This window comes from Talpa europaea (genome assembly GCF_964194135.1).
Source record: "Talpa europaea genome assembly, chromosome: 7".
NCBI lineage: Eukaryota > Metazoa > Chordata > Mammalia > Eulipotyphla > Talpidae > Talpa > Talpa europaea.
In genome coordinates, this window is record NC_140074.1 from 108,455,429 (window position 1) to 108,470,176 (window position 14,748).

The 14,748-nt window shown below is 36.7% G+C and overlaps 1 protein-coding gene across 1 annotated transcript in view; it reads right to left on the reverse strand.

The window, feature by feature from the left end:
• BRIP1 (BRCA1 interacting DNA helicase 1) overlaps window positions 1-14,748 on the reverse strand; it is a gene marked incomplete at both ends in the record, with an annotated part of 91,043 nt that overhangs the window by 74,588 nt on the left and 1,707 nt on the right. Inside the window, 4 exons of the mRNA XM_084236864.1 lie at window positions 9,257-9,376; window positions 10,926-11,053; window positions 11,275-11,448; window positions 14,072-14,183. Coding sequence (XP_084092990.1) covers window positions 9,257-9,376; window positions 10,926-11,053; window positions 11,275-11,448; window positions 14,072-14,183 — 534 coding nt within the window. The remainder of the gene's footprint in view (window positions 1-9,256; window positions 9,377-10,925; window positions 11,054-11,274; window positions 11,449-14,071; window positions 14,184-14,748) is intronic.

The window sequence follows — 14,748 nt, forward strand, 5'->3', positions numbered from 1 at the left end:
ATTCAGCATTAGGACATCTCTTAATATAGTTTATTATATTAGAAAATAAATTGTGAAAAATTATATTCATTTCTAGTTTTTATTCTTCATGAAAATGCTGACTAAAAAGAGTATTTTACACTATTAGTCTTCCTATTATTTATAATTATACTTGTACTTATAATTCTTTATCATGACAAAATTATATGGAGATTAATACACAATGACATAATTTATATAAGTATATTTTTATATAATTTAATATATGCATTAATGTATACATATATAATCTTCAAAAGCTAGTATCATGCAAATGGGGAAACACTAGAGGATTTCCATCAGGGTCTCAAAAAAAAACAAAGATGACCATACTTCCTAGTGTCCCTGGGACAATCCCAGCCTGTATCTGTTGTTTCAGTTTAATTAATAATAATGTGCCCCATCACCTTCATTCTCAGAAGTGTCTTGGTTTAAACAATAAATGGTATGCTATTACTGCTATTATAACATCACTTTATTCTGGAGTTAATATGTAAAATTGCAAAGGAGGTAAAGTAATCACTATAGAAGATAATAATTATATATTTGGAAAAAAGAGAAAATTTCCTGGAACTATTACATACAATAAAATAATTCATCAGCATGGCTTAGTTAAAAACAAAAACACAGAAATTGATACTCTGTATGTATAAAACCACAACAAACTAGAAAAGGTAACAAGAAAAATTCAAATTATATGGAAATAAAAGACAAACTATCTAAGAATCAACTTAAAAATCATTTAAGAAGACTAGTAAGAGGATGTATTCATTAACTAGGTGGGGGAGTCCTTTCACTTTATATATATATTAACTCTATATAAATTCTTCATCACGTATACTTCAAATATCTTATGTTGTCACTAATCTCAATAAAACTGAAAAAAAGGTAAGAAAACTTTAACTACTACTGAAGGAAATAAGAAAAACAAATGGAAACAGAATGATCATAAAGTAAATTATCTTTTAAATAATCTACACAATATATCAAGAATATTTTTTACCTACACAACCTCATTCTAAAGTACTTATGTTTTTAAAAAAACAAGCAAAATTAGCCAAAATACTTTTTAAAGAAGGAACTAGACACATAAAATATTAATGAGCTATAATAATCAAAACAGATCAATGGAAAATAAAATAGAAAGTACAAAAACAGAGCCAAATACATGAAGAAATTCAGAATATCATAAAGGCATAAAGGTTGCATCTCAAATCAGTAGTGAAAAGAACTAATCAAAAAAGGATGTTGAAATAACTGGGTAGCAATGGGGAGGGAGGGGGAAGTTATGTTTAAAATCCATACAATTCACCAGAATAAAATGCATGTTTAAATGTCAGAAACTAAGCACTAAGAATATTTAAGTCGGGGTCTCTCTGATGGTGCAAGGGGTTAACAGGTGACCTACAAAGCTATCTGCAGCCACTGCAGCATGAGTTCGATCCCCAGCCAGGGAGCTACCCACATGGTGCAGCAGACCTCTCCTGCCTTGCCCTCTGCTCCCCTCAGCAGTGTATTTCAGTCAATCTGGCTGTTCTGTTCCCCACTCTGTCTCTGGTGAATCCTCTCACCCCCCACACCACTGGCCTGTATGCATAAATATTTTTTTTAAAAAAAGAATGTTTAAGTTATATTTGAGTGAAAAGGGTTTAAGTGTAACAAAAACCTAGAGACCATAAGAGACTGACAAATTCAACTACATAAAATCAAAATGTCTTGCATGGTCAAAGTCATTATAAACAAAGTCAAAAGGCCAATAAGAACAAAAAAAAAAAAAAAACCCATGCAATTCATCATAAACCATGCAATTCATCATTAAAAAACCATGCAATTCATCATAAAACAGTTAAGAAAAAAAGTCAACAATCTAATTGGCAAAAGAAGATAACCAGATATTTGAAAAGATATTCAACTTCACTGTCATTTTAATATATTAAAATGAAATGGTATTTTTTTACTTAATCAGGCAGAAAAAATCAAAGATTGACAACACACTTATTTACAAGAGTGGGACACACATATATATGCACTTACATGTATGTGTGCATGTGTATTATGGGTATTTTTCTTACATATGTGTATATTTGTTTTTAAAATTTTGTAGAATTAGGGGGTTCCTAGGTGGTGTAGGGGTTAAGTCTCAGGACTATCACTGCTATGATGACCTGAGTTCAATCCCCAGCCAGGGAGCTAACCCACATTGGGCAGCAGAACTCTCCTATCTTGCCTGCTGCTCCCCTCATCAATGTATTTCAATCAGTCCACCTGTTCTGCTCCCCACTTTGTGTCTGGTGAATCTTCTCACCCTCCACCTCTGGCCTATACCCCAGTTCTTCTACACAAAAATAATAACAAAATTTTGCAGAATTTATAAGAAACCAGAAACAACAGTTGCCACTGGGACAGGAAACAAAATGGCTGAGATACCAGGTTTGGGGGACACTTTTATACCCTTCTTTTGTTCTTCTTGAATATTATACCTTAGGTATATATCACTTTTCAAAAAGAGACAAATGGAATGTAAATTTAAAAAATTAAAATACCAAACTGCCTTCCTCTGATCTGTCACCTCCCCATAATGTTCATAACAATGCATACAGAAGTAGGGCATACTGACATAACTATTTTACTCTCAAGAGATTGAAAACTGAATGAAAATTATTAGTAGAATAAGTAACAAAAAATAACGTCACATTGGCCAAAATTCATAGGATAAAATTTGTTGACTAAAAATTTGCTGTAGAACCAATTACTTGAAAAAAAGTGATTGGCAACATTTCACCTAGAAATTTTGAGTATGTTAGAAATAATGGCCAAAAAAACCCCCACCGACAATGACAGAAATCGTAATCAATAAAAAGTTGATATGGCTAAAAACACTGATGAATAAAAAGTATTCCATAAAGGACATACATAGAAATAGTAAAATTAAAAGAAAAAAAAAACAATAAGAGAAGAAATATAATACAATTAAATGATAAGTAGACTTAGATTAACTTTCTAATTTTTTCTTTATACTCTCTGGTGTTACTTGAATTACTTATAATGAGAAAATGTAATTTTTATAAAAATAATCACACTTGTAAAAACAACAAATACAAATATTATACAGGTAGAAATACTACCAAAGAGAGCAATTAGCTTTTCATTCTTTGCAGCATCATCCTACTCAGTTTAGTAAGGGTTTCCTTAGTAAAAAGTAAGAAAAAAGTAAGACTGGTTATTATTTGTGTGGGGTCCACCAAGTTTTGAGTTTAGAATTGGTACAGTCCCATATGAAAATAAAGTCCAAGGTGTGTTAATGTGGTTGAATTAAAGGCTGAAGTACATAGATCATGAGTTAGAAAGAAGGATGAGGATGTATAGTCAGAAATTGAGAATTAATTTTAATTTCCTGATTTGTATGGTTATACTATGGTTATACAGAAGAATATCTGGTCATAGGAAATAGACACTGAAGTGTTCCAGAGTGATGGAGTATCAAGTGAACAACTTAAACTCAACTGGTTCAGGAAATAAAAAATATATATATACATGTGTGTGTATGTGTATACATGTATTGTGCTTCCAATTTTTGTATAATGTTGTGACTATGTAAAAATCTTTTAAAACTAAAATAAACAAATCTACTGGCCAGACAACTGATCAATTAACAGTAGTTTTCTACTTTTTAAACATAAGGGAAGCTTCTACATGGCAACTGTTGATTCGCCTATCACCGAGTATATATCAACTGGGTTGCTATACGTATTTCAATGAGTATTTCCATATATCAAGAAAAATAATTGTCAACACCACATTCACTCAACATGATAAAGGAGATCTGAAATAATTTTGAGAATTAGCCTATTTATTTCCATTATAGAGGTCAATATCATGATTGCTATAAGCTTTCAGAAAAATGTAATTGTTGCAACTGAAGGAAACTCACTCAGCAATTACTCATTCATTTTATCATCCTTCCCTTGGGTAAAATTATAGATAAAGCAAGTAAGTTATACTAATATCACTAACTTCTCACCTCACTTACCAAAATTAAAAAACAGGACAAAATTTGGTAAACATTTTCTTTAAAGGGTCAGAGAAAAAAATTTTAGCATTTGTGAGCCGCATGATATGTCACAACTATTCAACTACCAATTTAGCATAAAAGCAACTTCCAATACTATATAAGTAAATGTAAACTGTGTTTTCCAAAATTTATAAAAACAGGAATCAGGCAATATTCAGTACATGGACTGTTGTTTGCCAACTCCTGAACTCCTGATGCAGAGAGGGGGAGGTGGGGAGGGGAAAGTGAGATTAGGGGGCCTCCCTGGTGGCCTAGGGGCTAAGTCTCAGCACTACCACCACAAAGGTCCACTGCAATGGCAATGCCCTGAGTTTGATCCCCAGCCAGGGAGCAAACTCAAATAGCACAGCAGATTTCTTTGGTTTTACCCGCTGTCCCCCTCAGCAGTGTATTTCAGTACATCTGCCTGTTCTGCCCCCCACTCTGTCTCTGATGAATCCTCTTACCCTAACCCCTACACCTCTGGCCTACATCTCAGTTCTTCTATGCAAAAATAAATAAAATCTTTAACAAAAAAAGGATTAGATCAAAAAGTATGCATCCAAACAGACCAGTTAAAATTTGGATTTTTAAAAACCTTTCTAAGGCCATGACATATATTAAGTAAAAAGTAAATGCTATATTGCACTAAAATCTCAATTTTATAAATAGTCCATGTATAACAAATATATTTTATATTCTTACTATAAATAGTGTGTGTGTGTGTGTGTGTGTGTGTGTGTATGACAAAATGATTGTAAATTCTACCTATCTCTCTATATAAGTCCCTTTGCAAGGTCACTTTGTAGCTCTTCTCACCAAAAGATGAACTCTACCCCTTGAATCTATATTTAGCCATGTGACTAGCTTTGGTGACTAGAACAGTAGCAAATATGACACAAAATAAGCTCAAAAGGTATATGCACATTGGGATTTACTCACTTGTTGCTCCTGAAACCCTGGAGCCACCATATACAATAGCCAGAATTAGCCTGAGAAAAACCAACTTAAAGTTCCCGGCTGACTGCCAACCAACTTCCTGAAGCAGAGCACCTTGCTGACTTGCAGCTGACCTGCAGCTGACCACAGACGCATGAGTGGCCCAGCTGAGATCAGCAGAAGAAATGCCAACTGAGTCCTGCCTAATTTGCTGACCCCCAGAAAGTAAGCTAAATAAGTGGTTTGTTACACAGCAATGGATAACTAATTGTGTGTGTGTGTGTGTGTGTGTGTGTGTGTAAGAATAAATAGCAAGCAAAATATTAGAGATTGATACTGTTCTATCTCAGTTCCATGGAACTTGCCCTTGGGCCGCATTTTTTAAAACTAGACAAATTTGACCCAGACTCTAAATAAAAAGCACCTAATCTTTCTGTGAATACTGCCTGGTCCAAATACAAAAATCTGGCCCATAAATGGGATCCTCAGCTTTAACACTCATCTCCAGCGAAACCTCTTTTGCCATCGCCAAGGCAAGAGGTAAAATGCTGGGGACCAACATGATGGACCCACTGTAGCTAGCTGGTGTGGGGAGCTGCCTCTAGTATCAGCAAGAAGCTACCTGGATCTTTGTGCCAGTGCAAAGATTACTGGCATGTCTTTGATGCTTTCCAGCTATGGGGAAACTGGACTCTCCTTCTGTCTACCTTAAGATACTGTTCTGATCCATTCCATAGTCAGAGAATTCTATTTCCCTGTGTTTTCCTAAAGTCTAGACTGTTTAAGGTAAAAACTGCGGAGTTACTTTGGACTTGCTAATAAGCTGTACAGAATGCTTACTGGGTGAATAAAAACTTCTAAATTGCTTATTGGACTTGTGAAAGTTTAGTTTCTTTTTTTTTTTTAAAGATTTATTTATTTATACAAGCACTGGGTACAGTCAGAAGTGCAGGAGGGTGAGAGAATTCACCAGAGCCAGAGCAGGGAGCAGAACAGGCAGACAGACGAAATACACTGCTGGGGGAGCAGCGGGCAGCAGGAGAGGTCTGCGTGCCATGTGGGACTCTCGCCCGGTGGCCAGGGATCTAAACGGTGCTGCAGAGGCTGCAGCAGGTTCGCAACCCAGAGCTCAACTGCAGTGCCACCAGGGAGGCCCAAGTTTAATTTCTTACTGAAACTAATCAATCTGATAAAAACTATAAAGTAGAAATGCGACTAACTTTCTTCGCTCTAAATTCCAAACCTCAGATTTCTGGTAAGAGTCTAGGAACAGACAAACTTAAAAGAAGATCTTAACTTGTCTCTTCTCCTGTCCTCCCATGAATGGTCCCTGAGGGAAAAAAAGTGCAGGTCCTTAATCTTGGCAATTTTTCACCCATTTATTCAACAAACATGTAAGTACCTACTAGGGACAGGTCCTGTGCCTGATAGTGGCCATAAAAAGTGAACAAAAGACATTTCTCTATGGACAGCCTGGCAAGGAAGCCACAAAATAGTTAAATCTAAAAATACATATTATCCAGTAATTATAAACTTTGGTAAGCATTATAAAGGACAGGATATTGAGAAACCAAAAATGGAACTAATCTTAATCACCTATATGAGACTGCATATAATATGACCTGGTACAGTACAAAAATGAACTATCTTTCACCCAAACATAATCTGGAAGAGTTTATACAGAGGTAGAATAATGAGGTGGTTGAGAAGATTAATTCTAGAGCCAGACTGCCTGGCTTTAAAACGAGCCTCTACTCATCAGCTTTGTGACATGAACAAGCTACTTAAATTCTCTGTACCTCAATTTCCTCATCTGTCACTGAAGACGATACTAATATCGTCTTCACAGGGTTTGAATTAAAATACTTTTATTTTGAAAACTGTCAAATATACATGAGTTAAAAGAACTTGCAATTAGCTCTAAACTCATGAACTGCTATTCACCATGTGAGTTAATATTTCTCAGTGTTTAGAGGAGCTTCTGGCCTATTATGCATTGTATCACTATATAAGCATTTATGTCAAATGAAAGTAAATGAAGACTATGAGAAAATGACTTATAAAGTACTTTAATAAAAAATTCATAATTTCTTTCCCTGAAATATTAAAGAACATCTTAAATATTGAAGGAAAAGAGGAAGGGAGGGTGGAGATAAACAAAAGCCAGGGGTTTGAAAGGAGAAAAATAGCCAAAACTTTTGTCCAATATCAACACTTCACCTGAAGGTCAACAGCGCACTCTGCTGGACCCACATCTCCTCTACATACTACGCCGAAGTTACAAACTAAAAATAATAAATCTTCACAGAATACTACACTAAATAAAGAATAACTTTCATAAAAATATGCAGACAATGTTAGCATTTAATAAACAAGTAAAAATTTAATAAACAAATAAAAATTTAATAAATAAAAAAATCAAAGGTAGGCATAAGTGTATATCTTTGAGATACTCACCCATAATGAAGATTTACAAAAAGGAAGAGAATGTAAATAAAATATAGGGAAAATGATAATTAATAGTGGAACAAAATAATATCACAATGATAACATTCTACTGCTTTAGCTGTTCTGATCAATGGTGGACTGTAGATAAGAGGGTGGTACTAATAGGTTATACTATATAGTCTACAAGAAAAAAAGAACAATTAGAGCTCAACCATATGGTCTCTCTGTCATTGCAAAAGTACTTTGATGTCTGATAAATCTGCTTTACGCATGTTTAATTATGATGGCACTCAGTAGGCATGGACTAGCCAGGCTGAGAAATCTGACAATTCATTTAGCACTAAGTAGAGAACTCAGGAGGACTACCCTTTATTATTTTTTTTAAAGATTTATTTATTTATGCATACAAGAACTGGGGTATAGGCCAGAGGTGTGGCGGGTGAGAGGATTCACCAGAGACAGAGTGGGAAACAGAACAGGCGGATATACTGAAATACACTGCTGAGGGGAGCAGCGGGACAGTGAGGAGAGGTCTGCTGGCCATGTGAGTTGCTCCCTGGCCAGCAATTGAACTTGTGCTGCAGAGGCTGTGGATTGCTTCATATGCGGTACTTAACCATTGTGCCACCAAGGAGGCCCCAGGACTACCTTCTATTGAGGTAACTTGAAACTACACCCTGCTCAGGTCCCACCTAACAAACCCTAAAAGCAAGGCCCAAAAGATTGAGCTAATTTGAAGTATCTTACCTGTGTCTCAAAACTCCAGGGCATTTATAGAAATATAACATCTATCACCCACAAGGTAAAAACTGCAATATCCAAAATTAAATTTATTTATTTTTATTTATTTTTTAATTTAAATTTTATTTTTATATTCCCCATACAATTACAACCCCCTTATTTTTACCCCAAGCCCTCCTTTCCCCACTCCCACCCTCCATAGAGTGTCTCTTGTTCATAGTTATTTGTTGATTTCAAAATTAAATTTAAAATGCCAGTTATGGGGCCTTCCCGGTGGCGCAGCGGTTGAGCGCTGGGTTGCGAAGCTGCCTGCAGTCTCTGCAGCGCAGGTTCGATCCCCGGCTACTCCCCGGCCACCGGAGGAGGGTCCCGCATGGTGCACAGACCTCTCCTGCTGCCCGCTGCTCCCCTCAGCAGTGTACTTCGGTCTTTCTGCCTGCTCTGCTCGCCGCTCTGGCTCTGGTGAATTCTCTTACCCTCCCACGCTTCTAACTGTACCCAGTGCTTGCATAAATAAATAAATAAATCTTATAAATAAATAAATAAATAAATAAATAAAATGCCAGTTATGGACTTCCCTGGTGGCCCAAGGGTTGGTTAAGTGCTGCAATGGCCCACCACTGCAGCTTGAGTTAGAACCCCGACCAGGGGCTAATCCACATATGTTGCAGCAGCCCTCAGCAGTATATTTCAGTCATTCTGCCTGTTCTGTTCCCTACTCTGTCTCTGGTGAATCCCCTTACCACCCCTACACCTCTGGCCTTCGACCCAGTTTTTCTACACAAAATTAAAATGCCAGATATGGAAATTATGGAAAAGAAAATTATTCTTTAATGACTAAAAGCAAAACTGTTGTTGCCTGAATGAGGAAAACTGGGACACAAAGAGGTTACCATCTCACACATTCATACCAGAGTTATTTGATACACAATAGCTTGTACCAGAGTTGTTTTCTACTGTTCTTTGAATGATACCATTCTTCCTCTTATTTTTCAAAACTGGATTTAGCAAAATCCATTATTTTCCTTTCTCAACCTGATAGATGGCATAAATACATACCTTTTGTGGAGAATAGGAGTTTATCTTTCCTAAAGGGGAGTTGAGTTGTGTAGTCTTTCCCAGTGCAACTGTTGCATCTAAATGCTGTGCCTCCTTCTCAAAACAATGACGTTTTCTAATCTTAAACACAGAACCAAAATTTAAACCAAGTTTAATATAAACAAAAAGTCTGATCAGGGTAGTTGTTCCCAAGGTCAAAATAACTATAATGTGTTGTGAACGTTAAAAAAAAAAAATGATTGGGCCTCCCCAGTGGCACAGCGGTTGAGCGCTGGGTTGCGAAGCTGCCTGCAGCCTCTGCACCACCGGTTCGATCCCCGAATGCTCCCCGGCCACCAGAGGAGGGTCCCACATGGCCCGCAGACCTCTCCTGCCGCCCGCTGCTCCCCTCAGCAGTGTACTTCGGTCCTTCTGCCTGCTCTGCTCCCCGCTCTGGCTCTGGTGAATTCTCTCACCCTCCCGCGCTTCTGACTGTGCCCAGTGCTTGTATAAATAAAATAAAATAAAATAGATTACTTCTAATTGACAATCAAATAATTTTTAAAACAAAAATATGTACCTCACTATAAAACTTAAATAGAATACAGTCATATCTCTTAAATCTTAACCAAAATAACTTTTTTTAGTGACATATCAGAGTATTATAAAATGACCTTCCCATAAAATTGTCTCATGATAGGACACTAAGTATAGTTTTATAGTAAAGTTTAATTACATATCTAATGGGAAAAGTAACTAAAATTTTAGTTTATTCTAGGTTGAAACAGTCAGAATAAAAGTTTAAAATGTAAATACTCATGATTCCTACATGACAGAATAAATTGATTTCTATTAGATATTTGATAATAAAGTTATATCTCACTAAATTTCTTTTATAAATACTAAGTTTTCTTTCCAAACTGTCTATGCTTTTTCCAACTTCCCAAAAACCCATTTACTTAAATTATAGAGAGGAAAAAAAGCATTTCTATTTATAATGTCTTTTCTACCAAAAGAGAAATGAGTCAATGAATTTGGGGTATACATGCTATATACTTTGGAGCCTACAACATCCAATATATGCACACATTCTTGGAGGGGAAGGGATCTCCATGAATTAATTTCTTTTTTTTTTTTTAAAGATTTATTTATTTATACAAGAGCTGGGGTACAGGCCAGAGGCTTGGGAGGGTGAGAAAATTCACCAGAGCCAGAGCGGGGAGTAGAACAGGCAGACTGACAAAGTACACTGCTAAGGGGAGCAGCAAGAGCACCAGAAGAGGTCTGCGTACCATGTGGGCCGCTGGCGAAGGTCTGTGCACCTTCGCCAGCGGCCGGGGATTGAACCGGCACTGCAACGGCTGCGCGCAGCTTGCAGCCCAGTGCTGAACCGCTGTGCCACTGGGGAGGCCCACCAACATATATCTTAAGTAGGTACTTTATGTCAAATTCCTTATAAGAAAGCACCATGTAATTTCATTATGACACATTATCTTGAATAATCTATAGCAAACTCCTTTGTGATAAATAACTATATAAAATGAAGTTACAATCACTTACCATTTAATGTTTGTGACATGACCCAACTAATCTCTGTGTCAAAAGTGTCACTAAAAAGTAGACTGATAACCTAAGTACCTCCTTCACTGACTACTAACAGTATTGTTTCACTGCAACAAACTCCATTTACCTGTTGTGTAGTTTCTAAGGGTCTGATTCTTTTCTTCTCCACTTGAAAATCATCATTTTCACCTCTGTATGTGGATGTCTGTTTTTTGGCAGACAGCTTTGCAGCCAAAGTAGTTTTCTCAGGAGAGTCTTAGATAAGAAGTCATAAAAATTAGTGCAAGTAACATTTATAGGTCTCATAATAACAATAATTAAGACTCTTATTACAGATAGCAATAGTTCCAGGCAAAATATAAATTACTTAACATATTTGCAGAGAATGACCCTGTCTCCCTAAAATATATATAGTGCTGTAAACCAACATTATCTCAGTAAACATAATTAGGAGAAAAAAGAAAAATATAAATTACCATTACAAGCTGGTGAAGAGCTTCTATTTCTTTCAGAAGGTGGTGTACTTGGACTGCTGAAATGATGTGAAGATTCTTGATTCACATTGTTTGTAAAGTTCTTTGAATGGCATGTACAACAACATGATAATGGTACTTCAGCTTTTTTATTTAAGCCTTCATCCACTGGTTTCCCTAAAAAAGAGGAAAAAAATATTTATAGTATTTTTAATTAAAAAAATTAATCTTTCTTTGCAGTCAGGTAAGCAATCACTCCAATTAGCCCAGAATTAGGTTTCCCAGGATACAAGATGTTTAGTACTAAAGCCAGGAAAATCCCTGGCAAATCTGGACAAGTTGGTTACCCTATCTGCTGCATCAAACTAGGACAAAAAAGAAATATTCATGCCAAAAACAAAGAGAATATATTGTCAATTTATATAACTTACAAAAATCTAGTAATAGTCAAAGGTTAATAATGTAATAAAGATACAATCACTTGATTATTAGTTTATACTGATATTTATTAAAATATCAAGCAGGGGGTATTAAAATAAAGAACTAAGGTATATTTCCTACAACTGCTATTTTCTTTTTTTTTTTTTTTAAGATTTATTTATACAAGCACTGGGTACAGTCAGAAGCATGGGAGGGTGAGAGAATTCACCAGAGCCAGAGCAGGGAACAGAACAGGCAGACCGACGAAATACACTGCTGAGGGGAGCAGCAGGTGCAGCAGGAGAGGTCTGCGTGCCATGTGGGACCCTCGCTGGTGGCGGGGGAACAAACCGGAGCTTCAGAGGCTGCAGGCAGCTTCGCAGCCTAGCGCTCAACTGCTGCGCCACCAGGGGAGGCCCACAACTGCTATTTTCTTAAATGAAGAATTTGAAAATTCAATATATTAAATAATAATGTAAATACATAGGGGCTAAATCATTCACATTATACTTCTGTTTTAAACAGAAACATGTTTTATGATAAATCAATTCTGACATATCAGAATATTACCTGACATTTTCAGGTCAATGTTCAAATTAAATAAAAAAGGTCCTTTTTAATAACAAAATATATGGGCCTCCCCAGTGGCGCAGCGGTTGAGTGCTGGGTTGCGAAGCTGCCTGCAGCCTCTGCAGAGCCTGTTCGATCCCCGGCTGCTCCCCAGCCACTGGAGGAGGGTCCCACATGGCGTGCAGACCTCTCCTGCCGCCCGCTGCTCCCCTCAGCAGTGTACTTTGGTCCCTCTGCCTGCTCTGCTCCCTGCTCTGGCTCTGGTGAATTCTCTCACCCTCCCGCGCTTCTGACTGTATCCAGCGCTTGTATAAATAAATAAATAAATCTTTAAAAAAAAAATAACAAAATATATTATAGAATTATAGAATTATATATATAATAGGTCTATATCATACAATTTGTAAATACAAAAAAAGCTAAATAATTTATTTTATTTTCTACAAATAGTACTGACACTGTCTTCCCATTATAATACTAACATATTATATAGTATATATATATAAACATACACACATACACTCTCAGTTAACATCCACAGTTAACTTTAAATTATTCTAATATTTTAGGGTCTATCATATAACATATTAAAATGTATCCAATATTATTGTTACAGATTCATTATGTATTTTACAGTCTTTCATAAAAGTAAATGCTGGTAGGCATCTGTTACTAAAATAAAAGCAAAGGGAAATAATACAAATTCATACAAATAATATTACATTCAACTTCTCCTTATCTGGCATTCAAACAAATGTTTCTTTAAAATATATTCTATGTTGGGCATCCCTGGTAGCGTAGCGGTTGAGCGCTGGGTTGCGAAGCTGCCCGCAGCCTCTGCAGCGCTGGTTCGATCCCTGGCTGCTCCCCGGCCACCGGAGGAAGGTCCCACATGGCTCATGGACCTCTCCTGCCGCCCACTGCTCCCCTCAGCAGTGTACTTCGGTCCTTCTGCCTGTTCTGCTCCCCACTCTGGCTCTGGTGAATTCTCTCACCCTCCCGCACTTCTGACTGTACCCAGTACTTGTATAAATAAATAAATCTTAAAAAAATAAATAATTTTTAGGGCCTTCCCGGTGGCGCAGCGGTTGAGCACTAGGTTGCGAAGCTGCCCGCGGCCTCTGCAGCGCCGGTTCGATCCCCAGCTGCTCCCTGGCCACCGGAGGAGGGTCCCACATGGCTCGTGGACCTCTCCTGCCACCCGCTGCTCCCCTCAGCAGTGTACTTCGGTCCTTCTGCCTGCTCTGCTCCCCGCTCTGGCTCTGGTGAATTCTCTCACCCTCCCGCGCTTCTGACTGTACCCAGTGCATGTATAAACAAAACAAACAAACAAATAAATAAAACATGCCTCTATTAAAAAAAAATTTAAAAAATAATTTTAAAAAATAAATAAAATATATTCTATGTTCCAGTGTTATAAGGACTAGATAAGCAAAACTATTAAAGTACTTACTAAAAAAAAAAAAGCATTATTAGTATATGTTATGCATCACTATAGCCCCACCACTTACATATTTTACATAAAAGCTATCAACTATTTACATAATGAGAAATTTAAGCACTCCAAGATCCTTAGATACTCTCTGAATCATCAAGTAAAGGACTACATTATATTCAAATTTGTTTTAGTATTAACTGAACATATTTTGCTATATTGAAACTTTTTTAGAAGATATATGATATAAAGAAACATCTTAAATGGGAATATTTTAATCAGCTAGACCAAAATTGAACCATTCTGGATATAAAAATACTTTATTATTTTTTTCAGGTCCCAATAAGCAACAGAAGGTATCCAACAACTACTTACCACTAAGAGACTGTTGCCATGCTAAAGCAGAACAAAGTAAGGCTAAGCTTTTCCCACTTCCTGTGGGACTCTCCAGTAAACAATGCTGTTTACTGTTTAATCCTCTGACAATCTATGGACATAAAAATATAAAAAAAATTGATAAACAAGTTACTTCATTTGGGTCTCCATCAGAAGTACAAATACAACAATAAGTAAAGTTGCACTGTAGGGAATATAGCAATAGCAGAAGAACAGAAGAGAGAACTAATAATTAGTTACATCTACACTTCTCCCTCAAATTATGTGAGCTTCAAAGCCTAATGGGCACCAAAAATGCCAAATGCAACTTGTGCCTTAAATCACCACCATTTCTATAAAACTAGCATATATATTCTAATATCTTTAATGAGAACTTAATGGGGGATACTGCTAGTGGCAATATAAATTATTACAACAATCTCTAGTAAAGTTGAAGACACCCAACTCACAAGTTTTTAAGTAGAAATATGTGTAAGAAAGTTCTCAGCAGCATTTTTTGTAACTGCAAAAAACCTAAATGTCTATCAACAGAAAAGTGGACAACTGGGCCTCTTTGGTGGCGCAAGGGGTTAAGTCTCAGCACTATGAAGTTATCCGCAGCTACTGCAGCATGAGTTCAATCCCAGGCCAGGGAGTGAACCCACATGGTGCAGCAG